This window comes from Camelus ferus, chromosome X (assembly GCF_009834535.1).
Source record: "Camelus ferus isolate YT-003-E chromosome X, BCGSAC_Cfer_1.0, whole genome shotgun sequence".
NCBI classification, from domain to species: Eukaryota; Metazoa; Chordata; class Mammalia; order Artiodactyla; family Camelidae; genus Camelus; species Camelus ferus.
The window spans coordinates 20,819,090-20,845,413 of record NC_045732.1 but is presented as its reverse complement, the minus strand read 5'-3'; the positions used below and the strand labels follow the sequence as shown (position 1 = coordinate 20,845,413).

General features: G+C 42.0%; 1 protein-coding gene across 1 annotated transcript in view; it reads left to right on the top strand.

The window, feature by feature from the left end:
- The window catches only part of MAP3K15 (mitogen-activated protein kinase kinase kinase 15), a 118,898-nt gene that overhangs the window by 80,735 nt on the left and 11,839 nt on the right, over positions 1-26,324 (top strand). The window contains 7 exon segments of the mRNA XM_032475658.1: positions 2,234-2,283; positions 4,260-4,351; positions 11,917-12,023; positions 13,590-13,723; positions 16,560-16,687; positions 18,421-18,551; positions 18,784-18,889. Coding sequence (XP_032331549.1) covers positions 2,234-2,283; positions 4,260-4,351; positions 11,917-12,023; positions 13,590-13,723; positions 16,560-16,687; positions 18,421-18,551; positions 18,784-18,889 — 748 coding nt within the window.

Sequence of the window (26,324 nt, the reverse complement as noted above, 5' to 3'; positions counted from 1 at the left end):
TGCAAGGAGGCTGCCCAGAGCATGAGCAAATGCAGCATTTCGCCCCCAGCTTCTTTTGGGCCCCCAAGTCACCAGCAGGTGCATAGTGGCCACCATCGCTGTCCATACAGGAAGGGCTGCTATTTTTAGAAAGCTCTTTTTGGGGTGCCTTTTATACTTACATCAACCAGAGGAAAAATTTACATAAAAAGTCTATGCCTTTAACACAAAAGGATCCCCCACTCCAACCAAGAAGTCAGCATTCCAGGGTAGGAGGGCAGAGTCTACGTCAGCACCCAGCGGATCCTGGAGGCATCCCCTTCCTCTGATTTCCTGGCCCATTTCTCCAGAGTCCACCCTGGCTCTGCTTCCAGTGCACTTGTACAGGGGGCTTCTGACAGTGACCTGGAAAGCTGAAGCCTCGAATCTCTTTCCTCAGCGTGATTTAGATCCGGTAAAGTATCCTCGCAGGAAAGATGAGGATGCTGCCGAGTAGGAGCCTGAGGACAGGAGAATAGTCACAGCTTTCCCGATTGACCCACCAGGACAAAAGTCAGAAGCAGTGCACCCAGGCCTCCCTCTGCCACCACATGTATCATGAAAAACTGCACTCGTAGACACAGGAGCACAGACATCGCGATTCCATTTGTATAATATTCTAGACAGGCAACACTCTGCGTGCTGGGAGAGCTCTGAATAGCAGTTGCCTTTGGGTCGAAAGTGATGACTGGGAACAGAGGGTAGGAGGGAAGCTTCTGGGCTGCTGATTGCTGGTTGTAATGATACTCATTTTGTGGAAATTTATGGACCTGATCACAGTACCCTTTTCTGAATATATGCTATATTTCAGTTTAAAAGTTTAATAATAATTTTTAAGGACCACTTGTAATGGCCCTCTTGATATTCCCTAATCATTTCTGGATCCGGTGTCACTCCCTTTAGCTTTCTGCCTGGAACATCCTGACTTCTGCCTCACCTTAATGCCCTTCCCTGTGTTATTTTTCTTCATAGCACCTTTCACCCTCCACCGGGCTCTTTATTTGCTATTTGATTTATTGCCTGTCTCCCCCAGCTCCCACGTCAGCCCCATGAGGACAGGGATTTTGTTGTTCTCCGCCATGTCCTCAGTGCCGGTGCCTTGCCTGGCACACAGTAGGTGCTTCATCAACATGTCTGAATGCATCTGCTCCCCTTGGGAACCATCCTCCCAGCTGTCCCTGTTCCGTCATTTCAGGATGGCAGGAAACTTGTCACCCGGCCGCTCATGGTTGTCCTCCTGAGCCATATACCGAGTCATTTCGCTCTTAGACGGGCTTAGCTGGTCATTTATGGCCTTCCTCAGGCTAACCAAATGTATTTTATTTAAAATTATTTTCTGTTGTTGTAAGGTATTGATCTTGTAGCCTATGGCTCTTCTAAAACTAGGAATTTAGACATTTCCTCTGAGGCTTAGCTATGTACAAAGTTTAAGGGGAAGCGATGGTGGTAGAAGGAGAGAACAGAGTTACATATATTTTTAAGTGTGCATTGTATAGATTGACATCCCAGGTAGCCTTTGTATCAGTCATGATAGGCTAGATGCTAAAACAAACAGCCCCCAGATACCACTGTCTTAACATGATAAAAGTTTATCTATGCCTCGTGTCGTGTCCGGGTTAGCAGGGTTCCCATTCCATCTCGTAGTGGATAAGAAAGTGAATATAGACTAGAGAATTGCTATGGAGGTTTTTATGATCCAGGCCCACAGGTGGCACACATCGCTCTTGCTTACATCCCACTGGCCAGAAACTCCATCTTATAACCTCACCTAGCTGCATAGGAGCCTGGGAAATGTAGTCCAGCTATGTGCCTAGGGAGAAAAAAATAGATTGGTGAACACTGACTAGTGTCTGCCACATCCTTGCTTCTCCAGACATTTTTGTGGGTCATTCAACTTGAGTGGGCTGTTCCCAAGCTCATCTTAGAGTTTTCCTGGTAGGTTGACAGAAGATGAAAGGCTGCTTACTGTGTGCTTATTGTTTCTATTTCAAAGTCACATCATTTGTTCTAAACTGCATTAGAGATACAAATGAAATTTTACAATACATTAGAAAATGTTTCTGGTGTTTCAAGTTATGTGAAATATCTTGCTTTAACCCCTAAATCCTATTGAAAGTAAAAAAATAGCAGAAGCGATTGTCCATAGAATGAAACCAAAAATGATTCTTTGCATGGAAAAGATCAAGCTACTGACTTTTGTCTTTGATACTTACAGAAACAAATTCATGAATGGAATTTTACAGCCTCTTCCATTAGAGGAATAAAGTAAGAACGTAAGAGAAAATGTAACTGTTGCTTTAATACAAATAATGATAATTTTTATCACTTTAATGTTTCTACTTACTTACAATATGTGATGTTCTCATTTTTAACAGAATCCAAAATGGACTAGTTTCTCTTTTTTGCTCTGCCCAACCTTGTTCATAACGTGCTGCTATTAAGGGCTGCTTGGCTTGTAGCAGAGTGGGTTTGTTTGTTTGTTTGTATCCAACAGACCAAACTCTCTTGTCTTAAACTTTTTTTAAAAAATGAAGTTATGTGTATAGAAACAAAGTATTACTTCTTTGAGCCGATGATGTTCAAGTGCTCAGGGCCCCCAAGAACTGAAGCTGGAAGTTACTTGGTAATGAACTTGGCTGGGATTTCCCGGACAGAGTATTGGAACCAAGGGCATTGCTATTAGCAGGCGAGTAGGGTGGTATATTCCCAGGAGAGGTGTGGTACTTGCTCTTTGGATCAGGAATGGTGACCCCGTAGGCCTGAACCATGTGGCTGTACTCTGAGTCTCACTCTGCCAGCACATCCAAGGGTGGGAGCAGCTCTAAGTAAGGTAGATATGAGTTCTAATTCCTCTTTTGCTGTTTGACCTTGAGAAAAATCACTCAACCTCTCTAGGTCTCAGTTTCTTCATAGTTTCCATCAAATTAAGGGCGTGGACTAGAACTTTGTCTTTTCTCTGATTCTGAGACCACGGGCCACTGAATGAATTCCTATTCCCTCCAGATGCAGCATGATTCTTTCCTAGACACATCAGTGTTTACATTAGAATTATGTTTACATCACTTTAGAGGACGGAAAGTGATTTAAGAACAGGGTAGTGTGTCTGAATAATACAGCTCAGAAAATATAATTGAAAAGGTGTTGAACATTTTCAAAAATGTAGTACTCAGAAACGAAGTTGTAAGATAACATGGAGCCAAGACCCTTCCGTTTGTACCTTCTCAAAGGGATACCTCTTGCTGCCATTTCAACCATCAACAGGGATGTGCAAAGGGCCTGAGGTGAATCAGACCTTGCAGCCAATGTGACATAAAGAGCATGTGTTGAACATTCCCAGTGCTGTCCAACTAACTGTGATTATTCCTTTAGAGATCAGCTTTCAGAACTTACTTATGTATAACCTAGTTTTAATTCTTTTTGAATCACTCTATACTATTGCTGTTTCAACTCATTATTTGTCATGTAATCCATAACACGTAAAGAATGGTCAAAGAAGCTGTAATCTCAAGGAAGAGATGACTTAGAAAGGGCAAGATAAAGTGGCATCATTTGTTTGAAGGGCTAATCATAGAAAAGAATCCATCCCTTTCCATAGTGCCACCTGTAGGTAGCACTATGTAGGTAAAGAACTTTCTAGCAGTGAAATCCATCAGGAGATGGAATATGGTGGTTTTCTGTCACTGGATATTCCAGACAGGCTGAATATTACCTCTTCAAGGAGCTGTAGAGTCAGATCCAAACCTTGGGTGGGGATGGACCAGATAATATTTAAAGGGCTTTTTTGAGCTAAGATGCCATGTTTATTTCTACTTCCCTCATGTGACCACAAATTCTGTGTCCTAGTATTTTTCAAGTCTAGAAATTCCTTCGCTGTCATAATAAATTATTTCACAAATACCTTTTTATGACATTTTAAACTCTTGAGGACAGAGACCATATTTTATTCCCTTTTCTGCTGCCCATATGCTTTGCTTAGCAGTGAATGTAGAATAAGTTCTTGATACATTCTAAAGTCAGTTGATGAATATAAACTCAAACATAAGCAAGGTAAATGCCCCTGCTATTTAAATTTCAAAGAGAAACAAGTCAATTTTGGAGGGGGTGTATTTGTTAAAACATTAACGAATCTTTCAAATTTGTAAAATGGAAAAAAAAAAAAGCTCTTACTGTATTTTTCTCAAAAAATTGAAATTGATATAATTTATATGTAATGAGCATTCTTATGTTTTGAAATTTTATAGCATATCCAAGTTTGATGAATGGTGTTGTTTTCTTTATGTCCATGATAATTCTGATGGCTCTGAGATCTACTTTTCCACTGAAGACCAGTGCAGTAGTTGAGTTATAGCTGATTCAGATATTTTCAATCTAATTATGGTGAATCACTTTTAAAGGGTCTTTGTTGTGGAAAAAAATTTGCTATGCTGCTTTTCCTGAAATTTTAAATTACAGAAAATAATTTTTACAGCTTTGCTGAGATATAATTCACATACCATGCAGTTTGCCTGTTTTAAAGTATACAGTTCAGTCTTTTTTTTAGTATGGTCACAGTTTTGCAACCATCACCACAATCTAATTTTATTTTATTTTATTTTATTTATTATTTCTTTAATATAAAGGTATTTTTTTAATGATTTATTTTTTTGCATTTTTATTGAGTAATAGTCATATTACAATGTTGTGTCAAATTCTAGTGTAGAGCACAATTTTTCAGTTATACATGAACATATATATACTCATTGTCACATTTTTTTTTTCGCTATGAGCTACCACAAGATCTTGTATATATTTCCCTGTACTATACAGTATAATCTTGTTTATCTATTCTGCATTTTAAAATCCCAGTCTATCACTTCCCACCTCCTGCCCCCTTGGCAACCACAAGTTTGTATTCTATGTCTATGAGTCTGTTTCTGTTTTGTATTTATGTTTTGGTTTGTTTTGTTTTTTAGATTCCTCATACAAGCGATCTCATATGGTATTTTTCTTTTTCTTTCTGGCTTACTTCACTTAGAATGACATTCTCCAGGATCATCCATATTGCTGCAAATGGTGTTACGTTGTCAGTTTTTGTGGCTGAATAGTATTCCATCGTATAAATATACCATAGCTTCTTTATTCAGTCATCTGTTGATGGACATTTAGGCTGTTTCCATGTCTTGGCTATTGTAAATAGTGCTGCTATGAACATTGGGGTGCAGGTATCATTTTGAAGTAGTGTTCCTTCTGGATATATGCCCAGGAGCGGGATTCTTGGGTCCTATGGTAAGTCTATTCCTAGTCTTTTGAGGAATCTCCATACTGTTTTCCACAGTGGCTTTCCTTGCTTCCCTCTCCCACTCTTAATGATTTAGATGTCTTCTTTTACAATTTTGTGCTTATTCTTTTTGTAATTCATGGCAGTTATCTCCTTTCCAGTTATGAGTTTCTCATTTTTGTAGCATCCTGCTTCTTTTCTATTTAGAGTAGACCTGCCAATATTTCTTTTAGCATGGGTTTAGTGTTGCTAAACTCTTTTAGTTTTTGCTTGTCTGTTAAGTTCTTTATCTCTCCTTCTATTCTAAAGGATAGCCTTGCTGGATAGAGTATCCTAGGCTGCATCTTTTTTTCATTCAGGACTTTGAATATATCTTGCCACTCCCTTCTGGCCTGTAGTGTTTGTGTAGAGAAATCAGCTGAGAGTCTTATGGGGGTTCCCTTGTAACTCACTCTTTGTTTTTCTCTTGCTGCCTTTAGAATCATTTCTTTATCCTTGACTCTAGCCATCTTGATTATGGTATGTCTTGACTTGGGTCTGTTTGGGTTCTTCCTGTTTGGGACCCTCTGAGCCTCCTGTACTTGGATATCTGATTCCTTTAGGTTTGGGAAGTTTTCAGTCATGATTTCTTCAAATACCTTTTCAATCCCCTTTGTTCTTTCTTCCCCTTCTCGAACCCCTATTATGCATAGATTGGCACACTTTATATTATCCCATAGGTCCCTTATATTGTTTTCATTGTTTTTTATTTGTTTTTCTCTCAGCTGTTCTGATTGGGTGCTCTCTGTTGTCCTGTCTTCTAGGTCACTTATTCGTTCCTCTGCATTATCTAGCCTGCTTCGTACAGCCTTTAGGTCAGCTCTCATCTCAGCAAATGAGTTTACTAATTCTACTTGGTTCTTCTTTATAGCTTCTATTTCATTTTTAACATATTTTATATCTCTTAACACTATTTCTTTTAGTTCCTTCAGTACTTTAATCACTCCTTTTTTGAAATCTTGATCTAGTAGGCCATCAATGTCTATTTCCTTGATTGTGCTTTCAGGGGATTTCTCTTGATCTTTTAATTGGGAGTGGTTCCTCTGCTTCTTCATATTGCTCATATCTCTCTGGCACTGTGGCTTAAGGAGTATCAGTTATCTAGTTCTCCTGGAGACAGTGTGCTCTTAATGATTTTATCAAGAGGTCTTTGCGTCTTCGCCCTGTTTTGCGAACTCAGCTTGCTGTTTCCAGAGGCCCTCTGTTGGCACCCTTGTCTGTGCTGCTCCCAGTGGCTGTCGGCTAGCAGACTGCGCCCCCTCCCTCGGCCCCACCCCCACCTGGGCGCTGCGCACAGGAGGAGATGGCGGCTGTGGCTGAGCCCCGCCTCTCTTCTCGCGAGAAGTGCCAGTAATGGCGGCGTACGTCTGAGGAGACAAAGGCTATGGCACCCCTCCCCCCAGGGCACACCAGCCATGTTGCTTTGCTTTTTCACAATTTATGGGGGACCAAGGTTGTTCTGTTCCGTATCCCCTTCCAGCCACAGCACGTAACCCCCCGGGGCTGCCTCAGTACAGCCACTGCAGTCCTCCTCCTGGCTCAGGCGACCTGTCCTGGCCCCAGCTGCTGGCTCGCATCTCAGGCTGGGTGTCACGGGGACCCTTTGTGCCTGTTTAACTCAGTTCTGTCAGTCAAGGAGTGCTCGGGGCAGATCTGAGCCTTGGAGGCTCCCCCTCCATCCTGCTGGCCTCTCCGTTGGAGAGGGGAGACCCAGCGAACGAGTGCCAGTCCTCCTTTGCCGCTCCCTCCCCGTGAGATCAGTCCCGCACTGTTTTGCTTTTCCTTCTTTCTTTTTTCCTTTTCTGCTACCAGATTTTTGGCATCTTTGTTTTTCGAAGAGGGCGACGTTCTGTTGGAGTTCGGCAGGTGCTCTGGTTGGCTGAGTAGGTCCGTAGATGTGATATTTGGTGTATTTGTGGGAGAGGGTGAGCTACAAGTGTCCATCTAGTCCGCCATCTTGCTTCTCTCTCCCACAATCTAATTTTAGAATATTTTCATCACCCCCAAAAGAAATCCAGTATCCATTAACAGTCACTCTCCATTTTTCCCACAACCTAACATTTTCCCCAAACTCTAATCCTAAATCAGTAGACCACTGAGTCTACTTCCTGTCTTTATGTATTTGCTTATTCTTGACATTTTATATAAATAGAGTCATACAATATGTGGTCTTTTGTGTCTGGCTTCTTCCATTTATCATAATGTTTTCAAGTGTCATCCATGTGGTAACATGTGTCAGAACTTGATTCCTTTTTCTGGCTGAATAATATTCCATTATATGGATATATTGATTTGTCCATTATTTGAAAGGCATTTGGGTTGTCTTCACTTTTTGGCAATTGTGGATAATGCTGCTAAGAACATTCACATGCAAATTTTTGTGTGGACTTATGTTTTAATTTCTCTTGGAGCCAAATTACTGGGTCTTATGGTAATTTGATATTTAACTTTGAGGAACAGCCAGACTGTTTCCCCAGTTTACATTCCTATCAAGCAGTGTGTGAAGGTTCTACTTTCTCCACATCCTTGCTATATTTGTTATTGTCTGTCCTTTTCATTGTAGCCATCCTGTTGGGTATTAGGTGGAACCTCATTGTGGTTTTGATTTGCATTTCCCTACTGACTAATGTTTCTGAACATTTTTTCATGATCATATTGGCCATTTATGTATCTTCTTTAGAGAACTGTTTCCTCAAATCCTTCACCCAATTAAAACAATTTTTAACCTTTTATTTTGGGAAGTATTCAGATCTACCAATACAGTTTCAAAAAAAAAGTACAAAGAATTTCCATATGTTTCACCCAGACTCCTCAATGTTAACCCTTTACCACATTTGTTTTACATTCTGTCTATGTACAGATGATTATTTTGTTCTGAAACTGTTGAAGAGTAAGTTGTAGATATAATGCTCCATTACGTCTCAATACTTGAGTGCGTATTTCCTGAAGACAAGAACATTCACTTATGTAAGCACCGTACAGTTATCTAATCAAGAAATTAAGATTGATATGGTACTATAATCTACAAACCTTATCCAAATTTTACTTATTGTCCCACTAATGTCCTTTACAGTGAAACAAAAGATTTTTTCATGATCTAATCCAGGATCACATGTTATCATTTAGCTGTCATGTCTGTATAGTCCCCTTGTATCTGGAACAGTTCTTCATCAGTCCTCCTTTGTCTTTATTGACTTACTGCTTGCACTGAGTACAGGCAGTTTATTGTCTTGTGTAATCCTTCACCTTGAGTTTGTTTGCTGTTCCCTCATGATGACATTAGTGTTGTGCATTTTGGGTAGGAACACCACGGAAGTGATGCCGTGTCCTTCTTAAGGCATCACATCAGAAGACAGTATCTTTGTCTGATTACTGAGGATATTAACGTGGCTCACCTAGCAAAAGTGGTGTTTGCCAAGTTTCTCCAAACTTTGCCCATTTTTAATTGGATTATTTGTATTTTTGCTAATGAGTTTTAAGAGTTCTTTATATATTCTGGATACAAGGCCCTTATCAGATTGTGATTTGCAAGTGCTTCTTCCCATTCTGAGGGTTGTCTTTTTACTTTGTTGATGGTGTCATTTGCAGCACAGAAGTTTAAAATTGTGTGGCAGTCCAATTTATCTATTTTTCCTTTTGTCTTTTGTGCTTTTGCTGTCATATCTAAGAAGGCTTTGCTTAACTCAAGGTTTTCTATGGTGTTCATGTTTTCTTCTAAGAGTTTTATACTTTCAGCTCTTATATTTTGGTCTCTGATCTGTTTTGAGTTCCTTTTGTTTTTTTTAAAAATGGTATGAGTTAACTTCATTCTTCTGCATGTGGATATGTGGTTGCCCCAGCAAAATTTGTTGAAAAGACTATTTCTTCTCCCGTTGAATGATCTTGGCAGTTTTTTAGAAGATCAGTTGACCATAAATGTAAGCATTTATTTCTGGACTTTCACTTATATTCCATTGATCTATATGTCTATCCTTATGCTATTACCACATTTTCTTGATGACTATAGCATTGTAATAAGTTGTAAAATCAGGAAATGTGAGTCCTCCAACTTTGTTCTTGTTTTTCATGATTGTTTTGACTATTGTGGGTACTTCCACGTCCCTGTGACTTAGGATCAGCGTGTCAATTTCTGCAAAAGAAGGCAGCTAGGGTTTTGGCAGGGATTGCTTTGGATATGTAGATCAATTTGCGAAGCATTGCCATCCTAACCATATTAAGTCTTCCATCCCATGAGCATAGTATATCTTTCTGTTTGTCTAGGTCTTCTTTAATTTCTTTCAACAATTTTTGTAGTTTCAGTGTACAAGTCTTATCCTTTTATCTTTAAATATATACTTATTTTATTCTTTCTGTTGCTCTTATAAGTGGAGTTATTTCCTTAACTTCATTTTCAGATTGTTCATTGCTAGTATATAGAAATACACTTGATTTTTGTATATTGATTTAGTATCCTGCAACCTTGAACTCATTTATTAGTTGATAGTTTTTATTGAATTCCTTAGGAATTTCTATATACAAGTTCATGTCATCTGCAGATAGAGCTAGTTATACTTCTTCCTTTCCCACCTAATGTCTTTCTTTATTTTTCTTACCTAACTGTCCTGACTAGACTCTGCAGTATAATGTTGAGTAGAAGTGGCAAGAGCAGACATCCTTGTCTTGTTCCTGATCTTAGGAGAAAAACATCCAGTCTTTCACCATTAAACATGATATTACCAGTAGCTTTTTCATAGATAACCTTTATCAGGTTGAGGAAGATTCCCTTATTCCTAGTTTGTTGAGCGTTTGCATCATGTAATTTGAGAATATTTAAATTTAGTGTGTATCAGACAATCATTATCATGCCATATTTAGAAATCAGCCTAAATGTCAGACCAGGGGAGCCTTGGGTCACAATCTTCAATTTAGAGTTGAAAAATGCTGCCAAATATTAGGCAGGACATCCCTTTACTATAAAGTTTACCTTTCTGACCCTCATTGTATCTTCAGTGCCTTTTCTTGCCATACATTTAAATAATTTTTAATTGAGGTGTAACGTACATATAAGTGTAGTGTGTAAAGTGTGATAAGTATATCACACCCCAGAAGGTGACTCACGCCCCCTCGCAGTCATTAACCCTTCTGCACTGGTAACTATTTTGATTTCTATCACTAGTGGTTACTTTTGCCTCTTCTTAAACTTCAAATACATAGAATCAAGTATGTACTCTTATTTCTCACTCCTTTCCCTTCAATTAATATCTGTGAGATTCAGCCATGATATAAGTATCAGTTCATCATTTTTATTGCTCTGTAGTGTTCCATTGTGTGAGTATATATGGCAGTTTATTCTGTCAAACATTTGAATTGTTTCTAGTTTGGAGCCATTATGAATAAAACTGCTAAGAATACTCTTGTGCTTGCCTTTAGGTAAACATGTTCATTGATTTCTGTACAGTATATACCTAGGAGTGAAGTTACTGGATTATAGGGTAGGTTTATATTCAGTTTTGGTTGATACTGCCAATAGTTCTCCAAAGTGGTTGTATCAGTTTATACTCCCACCAGCAGCATGAGAGTTCTCCTTACTCCCCATTCTTAACAACAGTTGATACTATCTTTTAAATTATATTTATTCTGTTGAGTGCATACCATGTGTCTCCTAAGAAGCCTGACTGTTAGGTTTACCAGCTTTCAAAGATTAGAAGAAGCAGAGGTGGGAGGGGTTAGTTAGAGAAAAGAACATTGTAATGTTTTGTGGAAATTATCTTAAAGTATACAATATTCTTCCCTGCTATCTTAAGGGAGAATACTAAACACAAATCTGAGTCAAATCATTTGTATGCAAATGAACAACTACGTAAGTCTGGGGAGTGGCTGATGTGGCCCAGCAGCATTCGTGAGAAAGATTTGTGACTGATAGTTGACATTAAGCTTAGTCGGTGTCAGCAGAATGACGAGGCCACCTTATGCATTTCCTTCTCACCCCTCCCCTTATACTAGACCTTATTTCTCACTAAGAGCTAGAGTGTTGGCAACTCAAGAGGTGATGGTCCCACTATCCTTACCACTGCTTAAATCATCCCTGCAACACTGGGCTCACGGCCAGACTTGAAGAATAATACAGGGACACTTTTGAAGAATTACCAGTTAGTGAAGTGACTCATAAACGAGTCTTGGGGGAAGCGTTGAGGGAAAAAGAAGGAAAGACTTCTAGGGACATAATAAATCTATGTACGTTTTTAATGGGCAGTTACATAGAAAGGGGACTAATTTGAAGCAGTCTGTGGATGGGACCCACATGAAAGAAGTCTTAGTTCGCTATAAGTGAAGCATTTCTCGTTGAGTTCCCCAAAGAATGAACTGCCTTGTGAGGTAGTGAGTTCTCTGTCACTGGAGGTGTTCAGGTATCAGTTGGCCAGCCAGTTGGTGGGGATACTGTATAGAGAGAATTCAAGTATCCCGTGAGTATTTGAACTAGATTAGATAACCAATAAAGAACCATGTCAAATCAAAGAGTGGAGTGATGGTTCCATAACTTATAAAAGCTTGGTTTATATTTAATCATGGTTTAAGGTAATAAGGTAAAGTTAAAGGTAGAGAATAGGAGTGATCTTAACTAGCAACATCTTGGTGTTCTAGGTTTTGCTCTTTGGTCAAAGAGATGATAACCAGTGCAGCGGGCTGTACAGTGGGGCTGGAGGGAGAATCCGACGGGGACACCTTAGAGGTGAGTCACAGAAGACCTACAACATGGCAGAAGTTACTTATTCTGTCTTTAATACTTAAAGAAAATGTCCTGTTTTTGGTGTGAAAATCCTATATGTATATATTTTTAAATACTCATTTATGAATGAGCTAGCAGTCACTATTCCATGACTTTCAGAGATTAAGTTCAATGCATCTCTGTAGAAAAACCTTACTGCTTTGGGATCCTCTCAACCAGAATGTGTAAGAAAAATTTGGCATGGACTAGACAAAAATTCCCTTTTGTACTCAACCTATGGAAAAGCTTCTTCTAAGCTAATTAATAGTGTTTTTGAGACTGTAAGAGAAAGAGTTGGCAACTAGAAGCAGTGTTTTTCATTTATACCTAAAATGACTTTAGTTACATCTGCTGGCACATAATATATTAAATATAGTAATATTAATATAATTGTTAAGACAGTAGGATCACCATAGCTCTTTTGGACAGCACAGTGGTAGTCCACAGACAGTACAGCACCATACAGATGTTTCATTCTTGCACAGTTACTCAGACTTGCCACTCATTCAGGTCCTCCAGATGATTGCAGTTTAGTGAGATTTTCGTATACTTCTAAGTTAGGGTGAAATTAATTCTTTGAGGTTTCTTTCGGAAAATATCAAAGGGATTCATTTGAATAATTGAGTCAGGTACTCGAATTCTTAGTTTAGAATCAAATTTTCTTGTAGAAATGAACTGAGTGATGCACTTTGAAGGTAACAGATGTGGGGACAGGGAAAAGTGGGAGATGAAAGCCTGTTACGGAGCAGGCTGATGTCTGACTGAATCAGTGATGGGACCTGCTTGTGATCTTAATGGTCCTGAGCATCCCCAGAAGTAGATGGGAAGGGACACATTCTGTGCGCTTCTGTAAGCAGGCATAGAAAACAATAGAAAGAAACCCTTGCTTCCTCTGCTTTAAATAAATATTGCTCAACCTTGAGTTACATTTGTTTTGATCATTGAGAAGAACCAACTAGAATGCAAGCTGTACAATTTTTGATGATAAGATCGGGGGAATAAAATAGCAATATTGATTACAAGTCAGATTTTGCAGTATGTATTTAATGTTAGATCTGTACATCTAAAAACAGGGGTGGGGCAATGTATGTACTTTGTATTAAGACAGTTTTCATTTTATTGCCAGGCTATCTATCGAAAGTGGTTGTTTTCCTGGTAAGTTGATAAAGGATCATGCAAGAAAGCACTTATTTGGGGTACTTGGTCTGCTTAGAAACATTTTTGAATTGCAGCATTAAAGTGGGGAGAAATCTCCCAAAGTTGAGCCCACTGCGTTAGATTTGAGCCATACTTTTAAATTTCTTGCCTTCCATTGCATCATGTTAGGAATATATGAGTTACTGAGAATTCTACCCCTATAAAGTAATTATTGAATGAAAAGTACATAACCCAAGAAATGTGACCTGCCAGGTACTCAAATCACGTTATTTATAAATTTTTAAAAAAATGTGGGACAAAATCTGTTTGGGCTTTGACGGGACTTCTCCACCACAAGTTGCATGCTTTTTTATCTTGTTTTTTCTTCCTTAGCATGAGTATGACCATGGTGCGAACGGTGAGAGAGTGGTGCTGGGAAAGGGCATGTATGGGATAGTGTATGCTGGGAGAGATCTGAGCAATCAAGTGCGAACAGCCATCAAAGAGATTCCAGAGAGAGATAGCAGGCAAGTCGGGGTGGGCCTTCCTTCTGTTGCCACCTCCACACCCCTAATCCCGGGCCCGCCACTGACGGTGCAGAGGCACGAGGAGGAAAGCATTGTGTCATCCAAAAATTTGTCATTCTCGTGTAATAAGGGTGATCTGCCTTTGTTCTCTGCATGTTATTAATAGATTGTAAAAATGGAACAACTTCACTTAGAGGCATGTGGATTGCAGAGTCACGTTTTAAAAGAAGACTGTAGTTTTATTTCCACCCAGCAACTAAATCTGAAGTTTTACATTTTTTTGTAGATACTTGTTTGCATTTTTTTTGAGATTTTATTTTATTTTATTTATTTTTTAACATTTTTTATTGAGTTATAATCATTTTACAATGTTGTGTCAAATTCCAGTGTGGAGCACAATTTTTCAGTTATACATGAACGTATATATACTCATTGTCACATTTTTTTCACTGTGAGCTACCAGAAGATCTTGTATATATTTCTCTGTGCTATACAGTATAATCTTGTTTATCTGTTCTACATTTTGAAATCCCAGTCTGTCCCTTCCCACCCCCCACCCCCTTGGCAACCACAAGTTTGTATTCTATGTCTATGAGTCTGTTTCTGTTTTGTATTTATGTTTTGGTTTGTTTTGTTTTTTAGATTCCACATATAAGCGATCTCATATGGTATTTTTCTTTCTCTTTCTGGCTTACTTCACTTAGAATGACATTCTCCAGGAGCATCCATGTTGCTGCAAATGGCATTATGTTGTCGGTTTTTGTGGCTGAATAGTATTCCATCATATAAATATACCACATCTTCTTTATCCAGTCATCTGCTGATGGACATTTAGGCTGTTTCCATGTCTTGGCTATTGTAAATAGTGCTGCTATGAACACTGGGGTGCAGGTGTCATTTTGAAGTAGGGTTCCTTCTGGGTATGTTTGCAAATATTTTTAAATGTGACTATGCTTTAATTTACATTGTACCCATTTTAAACGGCTATTATTTTTTCAGATGTATCATTACAGAAAATTAAATGTGGTAAAAAGAAAAATAAGCTTTACGGACTTTTTTGTATACCCTGCCATCCTAGATTTGGGGCTATTTTTTTTAAACCCTCAGTACTACCAATTTATTTATTCCACATTTTTTAGAGTCTGATGAAATGTTTATTCCTTTTTAAATTCATACCCCACCCAATTCTAAACTAGAACGTATTGACTGTCAGGTGTTTTTGTAGAGAAGCTTCATACACAGTAATGGCCACAGTATAAGGAATAATAGCTCTGTGCTCCAAAGGAGTGCTCAGGCCACATCTGCAGCGTTGCCTTCAGTGCTGGATGCCGATGGGCGTGTGCAAACATCCTTCCATCCAGGTAGTCAGTGAATTATTAGGATGGGTTACAAGTGATTTCTGGCAGCTGTAAGACCCTTCATCATTCCTTTGTTCATTCGTCCACTCATTCCTTCATTCATTTTTAATGAAATTGCATGTTACGGTATTTGAATCATAAGGCAAGGCCTGAGATGAACTCATCCAACTTCTTCCAAGGCTCAGAAGGTTAAATGACTTCTCCAAGGATGTGTAGAAACAAGACTGGGATCCAGTCTCGAATTCCTTGTCCAGTATTGTGTCTCTTATTCTCAGGATGGATCAGGTGTTGCAGTTTTCTGTTGGGGGAAATTTCTCGCATCTACCACCTCCTTCAATGGGCTGTAACCATTGTTTCAGCTTTTCATTGCTGGTAGTTGTTTCTGGGATTTTAGGGCTAGAAGGGACCTTAGAGACTGTTTTGTCCCATTCCCTAAATTTACAGGCTGAACTTATGATATTGGTCACCCTCCCAGATTCTGGGCTGGCACTGGGAACTGAAATGTGACTAGGATACGGTCCTTATCTTAGGGTGCTCCCGGTTTGGTGGGGAATGCACATACCTTACCTAGGTATCAAGATGACAAGTGCTGTAATAGAGAAGTTCCCAGAGTGTGTGTAGAACATAGGAGAGGAGTGAATTACTTTTTCTAGTTGAGTTGCGGCAAGTTGGAAAAAATAAGCCATCTTTGAGCTGGCCTTTGAGGGACGAATAGGAGTTCATCTGGCCGAAAAGGAGGCCAGAGCGTTCTCTGCTGAGGGAAAACAGAGCTGTTAAGCAGAGTGTATTCAGAGGACAACAAATTGTCATGACATGAATGTAGGATATGAGGCAGTGGGAGGGGGTGCTCTTGAGATGAGGCAAACATTTTTAAAGATGTAGTCTGATCTGAGTTGGAAAGTCCTTGTGTGCCGTGTTAAGCAATATGGTCTTTATATGGACTTCATGAAAGGAAGTGGTATGTGGTGTGTGTTTTGGAAAGAGGGAATATAGTGGCCAGGGGCGAATAGACTGAGGAGGCCAGAGGCTGAGGCTAGAAGGCCCATTAGGTGGCTGTTGCTGTAGTCTGGAGTCTGTGGAATGAGACTAGAAGACAGCTGAGGACAGAACCTTCTAGAACTCCCTTCATGGGAGAGCAGAGGAAAAAGGGCTGTTGAGAGAGACCAAGTATGATTGGGGAGGTTCAGGCCCTAACAGTAGCGATAGTAATAGCAGTAGCCATTCATTGGGTTAACCTCCCACACACCAGGCACTCCACTGGGAGCCTGAGAGACTCGGCACACTTTGGTCCCCAGCAGCCCTGCGTGGCTGATACTAATAACCCCTGTTTTACACATGGGAAGCTGAGTAGTGTCATGGGAGCCAAAGGAGAGAACGTTTCCAGCAAGAAGGGATGGCCAGCAGGCACTGGCGAGGTGCGACGTGGAGCCTAAGCCCCCGGATTTGGCAGGTGGCTCTGGCTTTGTTTTTCCTCCCAGGTACTCCCAGCCGCTGCACGAGGAGATAGCCCTGCACAAGTACCTCAAGCACCGCAGTATCGTTCAGTACCTGGGCTCTGTGTCTGAGCACGGCTACATTACGATATTTATGGAGCAGGTGCCTGGGGGTGAGTGGTCACTGGTCTTCTGGTCTCACCTTGTGAAAATCACTGATGAAAATAGGATATGAACATCATGATCCATCCTGTCATTAAAAAATGACAGACGTTTTAGGTATGGGAGAGCATTTGTTTTTCACAGGATTTGGATACAAATTTTCCAATGTCACAGAAACAGTCTATTCCTGGTCTGGTGATTCAATCATCAAATATTCATGGAGGATCTACTGAGCGCCAGCTGCTGGGCCGAGCGCCGGAGACATAGAGATGAATAAACCATGGTCTCTGGCCTTGAGGCCTTCACAGTCTATGAGCTGAAATATGGTTTGGAGAAGTGGGGACAGAGGGTTTTTTTAAATGACATCACGAAATAACATGTTGACAGTGAAATTGAACACCAGTGGTTTATCCATAAAATCCCCGAAAGCAGGAAGTAGACTACAGGGGTAAGAGTTCCTCAGATCTGGAGCCGGACCATCTTGCTTGAATTGGTCCCTCCATCTGCAAGCTGTGTGATCTCAGGCTTCTTATTGAAGAGATGAATTGTAAAACTGGAGTAGTCATTACTACGGTAATTGGAGGGGTAATAATAATGGGAGTAATCTTCCTAGGGTAAATGAGACAGTGTATATAAAGCTCTTAAAACGGTGCCTGGCAGAGGGCAAGAGCTCAGTAAGTGCTCATTTAAGAAAATAATGGTAAAATTAATAAAAATCTGAATGCAGATGTAAAGGCTTCAGTTAGAAATCTGTATTCATTCATTCAACCCACAGTTATTCAGAGCCTACCATTCCATTAAAAGCCTAACTGTATATCTTAAGAGATGAGCAGTGAGCTAGATTTTGAGGGTTATATGAAAGATCAAGTACAGTTTCTTCTTTCCTCAAGTTGCTCATAGTCTAGCAGAAAATATGAATTGATATTCCAGACATGAGGTCTGAGGATGACAACAGAGTTGGAGATAGATGTGCCACCCCCCTTTTATAGAGGTTCCACGGCAATAGAAGGGCGTAAGGGTGAAGCCGAGACTAGCTGATGCCGAGGGCCTGGGTGATGATCTCTGAAACACATGGTCAGAATGCAGGGAAGGGAGGTTTTCTTCTGGCCCAAAGGTTCACTGTTTAATAGTATAATTGGGGTGGTGGCAGGGAGGAGGGTAGGGGGCGTTGTTAAGACAGTCCTGCTGCCGGGACCTGGCATTGGGAGCTTCTCACAGTAAGGACAGAGTCCCAACCTCCTCCTCTCCTGGTCCCTGTCTCCCTAAAGGGCCCCTCGCTCTGGTCCTATCTGCCTCTGATTTCAAGGTGAGGTATAGAATGTGGCTTTGACAAGCCGAATGGCTGACACGGTTGTGCAAGGTCTACAGCGTCGGGCCAGCCCTCCCCAGTTCAGAGCACTGTTGCGCTCTCTTCCTGACTCTGTGCAGTTAAACAGAGCTGAGCCCAAAGGTGGCCCGACCGTGTTTCAGGGGTTACCAGGGGTTACCAGGGGTTCCTTTCCACCCTCCACCTCTGATGAGGGTGATGTGCTCATTCACCGCCAGTCCCTTCTCTGGCTGAGCTGCTCGCGTGTCTGAGAACAGGCAACAGAGAGGGAGGAAAGAGATTTCATGTAGCCCAGATACAGTGATGTGAGCGCGAGTGCTTACATTGGGTTAGAAACGTCACTTCACTTTATTTCCCTGAACCCTTATCGTTGAATCTTCATCGCCCTCACGAGTTTTCTGCTGTGTCCATTTCCAGGAAGCCTTTCTGCTGTTTTGTGATCAAAATGGGAGCCAATGAAGAAGCCTATCATCAAGTTTTACATCAAGCAGATCCTGGAAGGCCTCAAGTATCTCCATGAAAACCAGATTGTGCACAGAGACAGAAAGGTAGTTGTCTGAGCCACTGAGGTTTTGCTGGGGCATCTCGGATCACGCAAGCTGCTGGCAGTGTCTGCAGGTGGACCAGTTCACAGAATGGCGAGGATTGAGCCTGACAGTCCCCAGAGCACAGAGTTTAGTCTTCGTAGAGATTCATGACCATTTGTTATGTTCCAGATCTGTTATATGTTAGTCTATTTAAATCTGTCTTTAAGCATTTGATATTCTTCCTTTTCTAAAGGGTGATAACGTTCTGGTGAATACCTACAGCACAGTGGTGAAAATCTCTGATTTTGGAACCTCTAAACATCTTGCAGGAGTGAATCCATGTATGTAGACTTTTGCTGGTAGGCAGAACAGAGCTTAGCATGAGGTGCCCATCCTGGTGTTAGGCTTGTTGGAGCTGCAGTCCTTTGAGAGTTACTCACTGAGCACCTGAGTGCAGTGTGGGCGATTGGTAACTGAAGTAAATGGTATATTGTCCTCAGCTTTAAAGCGTTTGAACTCTGGCATAATGATGCACTTTGCCAGCTCCTTGTGGCAACGACACTGCCTTACATTCTTCTTTGTCTTCCAAGGTTGAGTAGGTGTTGTGATCTGCTTGAGGTTTTCTGAGGGTTTCTAACCAATTAGCCAAATGGCAGCATCTCTTTTAAATTAATAGCACATTATTCAGAATCGTGGGTAGTTCCAAATAACAGGTATACTCAGACAATTTATTAGGACATTTGATTGGTCTTTTATAAAAATAGCCTGTTACTTTAATTAATTCTGGTGCCTTGTGTTTTTGGTATGATTATGTTTCCAAGAGAGTCTCATTCTTCTGGGGAATATGGTATTCTAAGTGGGTTTGAGCCATTAGGTTTTCTTTTCCATTTGTCAGTGATGGAATCATTTAAGTATTGAGAGGGACTGGATTCAAAGAGTGGTATAAAATTGCCAGCTAGCTTTCCATTTACACGACCAGGGAGTAGAATGTTGCTCAAAAGCTACCTTTGGCTTTTTCAAATTTCTGCCTAAAAGTGAAACAGAAACTTTGATCCTTGGAAAGAAGCACTGACTTTGAATAAGTAAAGATTTATGGTCGCCTAAGTTTCAAGGAAAGGATCACAAAGATCTTGCTTGATAAAATTATGAAACAGTGCTTATAATAGTATAGCTCTGAAATAAGCTATACGAGACGGATGACTGTTTTCTATCTCTATAGCACCAAACTGTAGCGTGGACAGCCTTGGCATCAGTTTTGGTAAATAATGTCTCAGCTTTGAAAGACTTTTCTTCAACAAGCAACTCGTTGTATGTCAGCCACTGGACACCCATAGTGGAGACTCATTCCCTTTCTAAATGGAACTTGTATGCATCAGAAATGACTTCTCAGTCGTAACACCAAGGGAGGTACATGCACCTCAAAATGGGAAAATGGGAAAATAAGGACCCAACCAGAGTCTCCCAAAGAGTGTATTGAACTTTCATTCATTGTTTCTGATGTAAATATACATGTATCAGCACGTATATGTCAGTGAGTATGCATGTATATATATACACATACATATGTATGCCCAGTATATTTTTTTCACTAGCCTAACTGAAAATGACTTATACCCTTCTCTTTGGAAGCCACCAATTAGCTTGGCAATAGGTAGCAAGAGGGGCTCTGATATGACAAGGAATTATTTCAAGACATAAACCCCCCAACAATTTATCTCATAATTAGCATCCCCAAGGAGAAAAAAATTCATAAGAAAAACGCATGTATAATTCATTATTGCATATCACATTTTCCCAAGTAATTGGCTTGAGGAGGCATGAATTTTGCATTGCAAAATAATGCAGGGGTGTTTGGGGGATAATAAAGAAGGGGTCTCATTTTGGGTAGGAAATTCCCCTGCATGTAATTACTCTTTGCAAAACAGAGCAGTTCTGTAAAGAAATTTCAGCTGCTCAGTGCGAAGCTCCGACTGGGTGCAGGTGGACATGGTGGGGCGTTTCCACGCAAATGCCTGGAGGCTGTCAGAGCCTGGAAGGAGAGACAAAATCTTCAGGCAACTTCTTGGCCCGACATCCTCCTATCCTGTGTTCCTCCGAAGGGTTTTCCCCATAGGTGTAAACAGGCCACAACAGGAGGAAGGGCCCTTATGGCCAGGGTCAGCCCCCTTTGCTTTTGGTTTTGCAACAGCTTTATTGAGGTTTAACTTACGCATCATAAAATGTACCTATTCAAAGTGCCAATTTCAATGGTTTCTGGTAGATTTTCCAAGTTGTACAGCCATCGCCACAATCCAATTTTTGACTGTTTTCCATCACCCCAAAAAGGTGTCACCTTGCAGTCTGTCCCCATGCTCTCCCCAGCCCCCAGCAGCCACTGATCTACTCTCTGTATAGACTTTCCTGCTCTGGAGATTTCATATAGATGGAATGATACAATGTGTGACTTTTGTATCCAGCTACTTACACCTCACATAATCTTTTCGAGGTTCACCCGTGCTGAGGTGTGTATCGGTACTTCATTCTTTTTCTGGCTCAATAGTATTCCATTGTATAGACCACATTTTGTTTTCTCATCTGTCAGTTAATGGTCATTTGGATTGTTTCCCCTTTTTGGCTACTGTGAATGATACTGCTGTGAACATTCACATACAAGCCTTCATGTGAACACATGTTTTCATCTCTCTTTGGTAGATACCCGAAGTGGAACTCGGGACGGGACCTCTGTTCTGATCTATGGCTGTAAACAGCCTTGGTTCAAATTGTGGCTCAACCACTTGCGAGCTGTGTGACCTTGGGCATGTTACTTAACCTCTCTGTGTCTCAGTTTCTTCATAAGTAAAACAGAGATAATCATAATACCTACTTCATAGGGTTTTTATGTGGATTAAATGAGTTAATATTGATGAAGTGCTTTAACCAGTACCTGGTTTATAGCAAGTACAGCTGAAGTCTGTGTTAAATAAATGCTAATTTGCACTTAGAAGTCACAGGTTCTTAGAGTTGGCAGGAGTTTTTGAGAGAATCGAGTTTATGTGCATAACTAACATGTTGAACCTGTCAGACTCAAAGGGTGTGATTTTTATTTTTATTTTTGTCTCCCACGGCCCTTTCCATCCTGCTCACGGAAGTAATCCTTTCCATGACTTTTCCAGTCACCCTGAGATAACAAAGAGTAAGTCTTAATGGCACCGCGAGAAGCAAACGCAATGTGAATCCAGTCACTGAAAGGGTCCCGGCTGACACACAGGCGTACCTCCCATTTAATTGCGGTTGGCTTTATTGCGCTTCACAGATCCTGCATTTCTTACAAATTGAAGGTCTGTGGCAACCCTGCGTTGTTAGATGATGGTCAGCATGTTTTTAGCGATAAAGCATTGTTTAATTAAGGTATGTACCTTATTTTTTAGACATAACGCTACTGCACACTTAATAGACCACAGTATAGTGTGAGCATAACTTTTATATACACTGGGAAACCAAAAAATTCATGTGACTCGCTTTATTGCCAAACGTGCTTTATTGTGGTCTGGAACTGAACCCGCGGTGTCTCCGGGGTCTGCCTGTGCTCATCAGCACACTGGTCCTCATTCGAGGGGCAGACTCCTCTCCCCTGCCCCTGCTGGCTTTGTGGCAGGCAGCCGGGGAGTCGGGGTGTCGGCCCTCCCTCCCTCCCTCCCTCGCCTCCTTCCCTACTCACCAGCTGCGAGTAGGAGAGGAAAGGGGGACAGAAAGTTGTCACTTGACTCGCACCATTCTAGGCTGGTTTCCTGTACTCTTGGCCTGGCTGATGGTTGCTGTTACCTTTTTGCTGCCGGATCCCTCTGAATACAATTCCCAGGTCTTGGGCAGGGGCCTGACCTTTGGCTGACCGCCCCCAACCCCCTCACCCTGATCTTTTACCCTGCACACTGTACCTACCCCTCCATCTTTTCATACTGAGGGAAGCAAGCCCTGGAAGGCTATCTTTGGGCGGGATTCCTTTTTAAAAGACCCTAAAGCAGTATTTCTACAATTAGAATCTGGTGTCCAAGATTCATGCATCTTTCACCCTCATCAAGAGGATGTGGCGATGTCCCCAGACCATATGGGCCCCACTCTGCTGCTGTCAGCTGCTTTTGCTCCCATGGGAACCATGTGCAGCTTCTTTGCAGGGGACACATACATGTGGAGCTCTGAGTGCGCCCAGTGGGGATGGGCTCTGGGTTAGGAGGAAGTCGTGGCCCCTCCCTCCAGGCCCATCTCTGGGACAGGGCAACCGGGGTGGCCCCGGGACCATGGAAAGCTGCACCTTACTTCTCTTTTTGCTACTTCATTAATATGAAATTTGGAAACTTTGGGCTCTAACGCTCCCTCAAGAGGCCTATAGAAGATGCTAACATGTGTGGCCTCCTTTCAAGTGCATTTATCCTGAGTGGATGTTGAGTTTCTTGAGCCGCCATGGGCCCGCACCCTTCTGGGGACAGCCCTTCCCTGACTTCTGTAACTAGAGAGGGTAGACCTCCTAGCACAGCTGTCTAAAGAAGTTGCTTTCAACCTCCCCCTTCCAGTCCCTCTCTCAACCCTTTTAAACCTTGATCTGGTGGGAGACCCCGGGGCTAGGGGCCCACGTGTTGTGTAACCAGTTATTTGAGGCCCCCATAGAAACATGCGTCTGTGGTTTCTCTTTCACCCCTTTCCTTGGTATCTGGGTCATATCTTGGCACCTCAGTCATAACTCCTGAATTATTGTCCTGTGCCATGTCTGTCCTTTGCTGATAATTTGAAAAACTTGCTTGGACAATTGTCCTGGAGACCGCAATGGATCTCATGTCCCAAGGGGATTGGGTTGACACCTGTGGGTCTCCTGCGTTGTTTTGAACTCTGCATCGCTGCACCTTAGGGCCAAGGCTGGCTGGCTGGCTGATTGAGGGACCAGTGTGGTGGGCATACCCTGGGGGAAATGCAGTTTACGAAAGACATGAAACCCCTAAGAGAGCCAGATTTAAGCAAATTTCCCAGGATTTCTCCATTCACTTGCCCCCCATGACGTCCTCACTTGGGTTTCTCTGCAGAAGCCAGCCTTTAGTACAGCTGGTACACACCCACAATGTGCACACTGCCTGGAGATGGAACCTCGACTCTCGGAAATAGTTGTGTGGATCCGTCTCTCTTTGTTGGGCTGCTTGCTGTGAGTGGACAGTTTCCCTTTGAATATAGTAGTAAATAAAACGGAGCAGCCAGTTTTCCATGACTGCTCTACACCTCCCAATTATATGGCTAGAAGTCACATTATGGCTACAACCCACATCCCTAGGGCTTGGGGGAGCAAAGAGGAGGGTGGCAGTCACATCTTTCAGGAGGGGGCGCCACTGGGCTGGAGCAGGTAACTCTGAACGGGGCAAGATGAGGCTGGCTCTGGTAGTATGAGGGGGGTTAAAAAAAAGAAAAAGCTGAAAATGAGCCAAGCGCTGCTATTGGAACCAACTGAGGGTCCAAAGTGAGGCTTGCTTAGAAGAAAGTGAGCAGGCAGGAAGGAGCTAGCAGCCCCTCCTTCTTGGCGCTTGTGCACGTGCACTCTTGTCTCTCCTCTGACCCAGCCGCCTAGTGGCGGACGCCAGGCAGAAGTGTGGTTTGCAGAATCCCAGAGCTGGTGTGGCAGAGCCAAGAGAGAACAGCTTAATAAACAGCTCTGTCAAGTCTTCTTAGTTAATGATTTATGGGTTAGTTAGAAGGCACATTCCCTGCCAAGGCCTCTCTCTGTGTTGTTCACGGTAGTGGGAGCCTGTAGGGGATATTGTGTCACTGGAAGTTCCCTTCCTGGGGCGCCGAGATCTCCTAACACTGCAGCAGGCGCCGCGAGCCTCCAGCTTGCCCAGCCCTGCAGCCAACTGAGCACTTCCGCACCAGGCTTTCAGCTCAGGACCCCAAAGCTGTCATTTTTGCCATGCTCATCTCTTGCACTCACTGATGCAACCCGATTTACATTTAACTTTAAATGAGGAAGAATTAAATAAAATTGAAGTTTTTAAAAAATTGTAAATTGTCTTCAGTCTCACCAGTCACATTTCAAGAGCCCAACAGTCTCATGTGGCTGGTGGCTACCACACTGAACTGCACAGAACAGAACGTTTCCATTGTTACGGAACATCCTATTGGTCAGAGCTGTTCTAGAGCCTTTAAAATCCTTACAGGAAAGAAAAATGCTGGTAAGACATTGGATCTTTCAGAGGAGCAGGTAGTAGGTGGCATCTCCAAACTTATTTTAACCAATGGGCCTTTTTTTGTCATTCATCAGGACTCAGGAAACCTGCTTTGGTTGTGTGGTCTTGAGACAGGCACTGGAATGTCTCTGGGCATCAGTGTTCTATATTCACACCTTGGCCACTATCATCTCTGAGTTTGCTGTTCATTATAAACCTCTTTGCCAGCACATAGCACCTGCTACTGTTGCTTCCACATTTCCCCTTTCCCCTTTCTTCAGGCTTAGTTTCAAAGAAAACCAAAGATCTTATTCCCAGAGCCTTTGATTGACCTCTCTGCCCCATCGCTCCAATAACCCTTTCTCCTCTCCAGACAGTATCTGATCATCGTCTTCCCTGTGGCAACCTCTGGTGGCTCGTGATCCACAGGAGAAAGTCCAAAGCCACAGCCTTCAGAACACAGTTTGCCATTTGGGCCGCACCCAGGTCACTGCCTCCTTCATTTTTGCACCCCCTGCCTTATGTCAAATATGGTTCCCGTCTCCCCAGAATCACTATACTTCACACCCACAGGCCTTGGCTAGAGCTCTTCCCCTTTCCTAGAAGTCTTCCTATTCCTTTGTCTACGTCTTCGAGCTTCATGGCAGGTGTCTACTTCACCGGCAGTCCCAGCCACCACTTGTTTGGGTCAGCCACCACGCTCGTGGCAAGGTCACGCTTTGCCCTGCCTGCTCCCGGCCAGTGACTGAGCATGGTGGGGATACTAGAACCCTGGTGACACTCTTCCAATGAACAGCTTTGGGTCCGGGCTTCCCTGGTGGCCTGGCTAAAGCTGTGTCAGAGCTGCTCTGCCACCTGAGACTCTTCCTTCCCCCTTCCTTTTGCAGGTGCCAGACCTGCATTGGGGTCTGACAGCTCTCCCTGCCCTGCCTGCTCTCGCCCCCTTTATCTTTTGTATACCTTCTCCCCAGTACATCTCTTGTATGTCTAATTCTGTCTTAGTATTTATTTCTCAGAGACTCAAATTGACACAGCTAGAGCTTCCCCTGACTCAAACTAGGCAGAATCAAGCACTTTTCCATCCATGCTGTCAGTGCCCTCTGTGTACACCTGTTAGAACACTTACTACATTTCACCATCACCACTGCCACCCTCGTCATCACCACCATCATCATGTCTGTCTTCTCCACTAGGCAGCTTGTAAAGGTCAGGCACTGTGTTTCTTATATTGTGGTTTCCCTCTATCTGCCATGCAGTAATATGTGTTTATGGAATTGAATTGGTCCCATTTGTCCTTTGAGGATCTAAGGAATCTTCTCTCAATGTGACTAGTATTAAATGCCTTTAATGGAAGGCATATTGTATGTCTCTGGTGAACGAAAAGATGCAACAACATCATTTATGCATGAGCCCAGACCCCATCTGTCGTTAATATGAGAGTTAAAGTTCACACACTTATTTACTAATGGTCCTCTTAGGTTTTATTTATTTATTTATTTTAAGTGCATTAACTTTTTTTTTTTAAACTGAAGCACAGTCAGTTACAGTGTGTCAGTTTCTGGTGTACAGCACAATGTCACAGTCATGCATATACATACATATATTTGTTTTCATA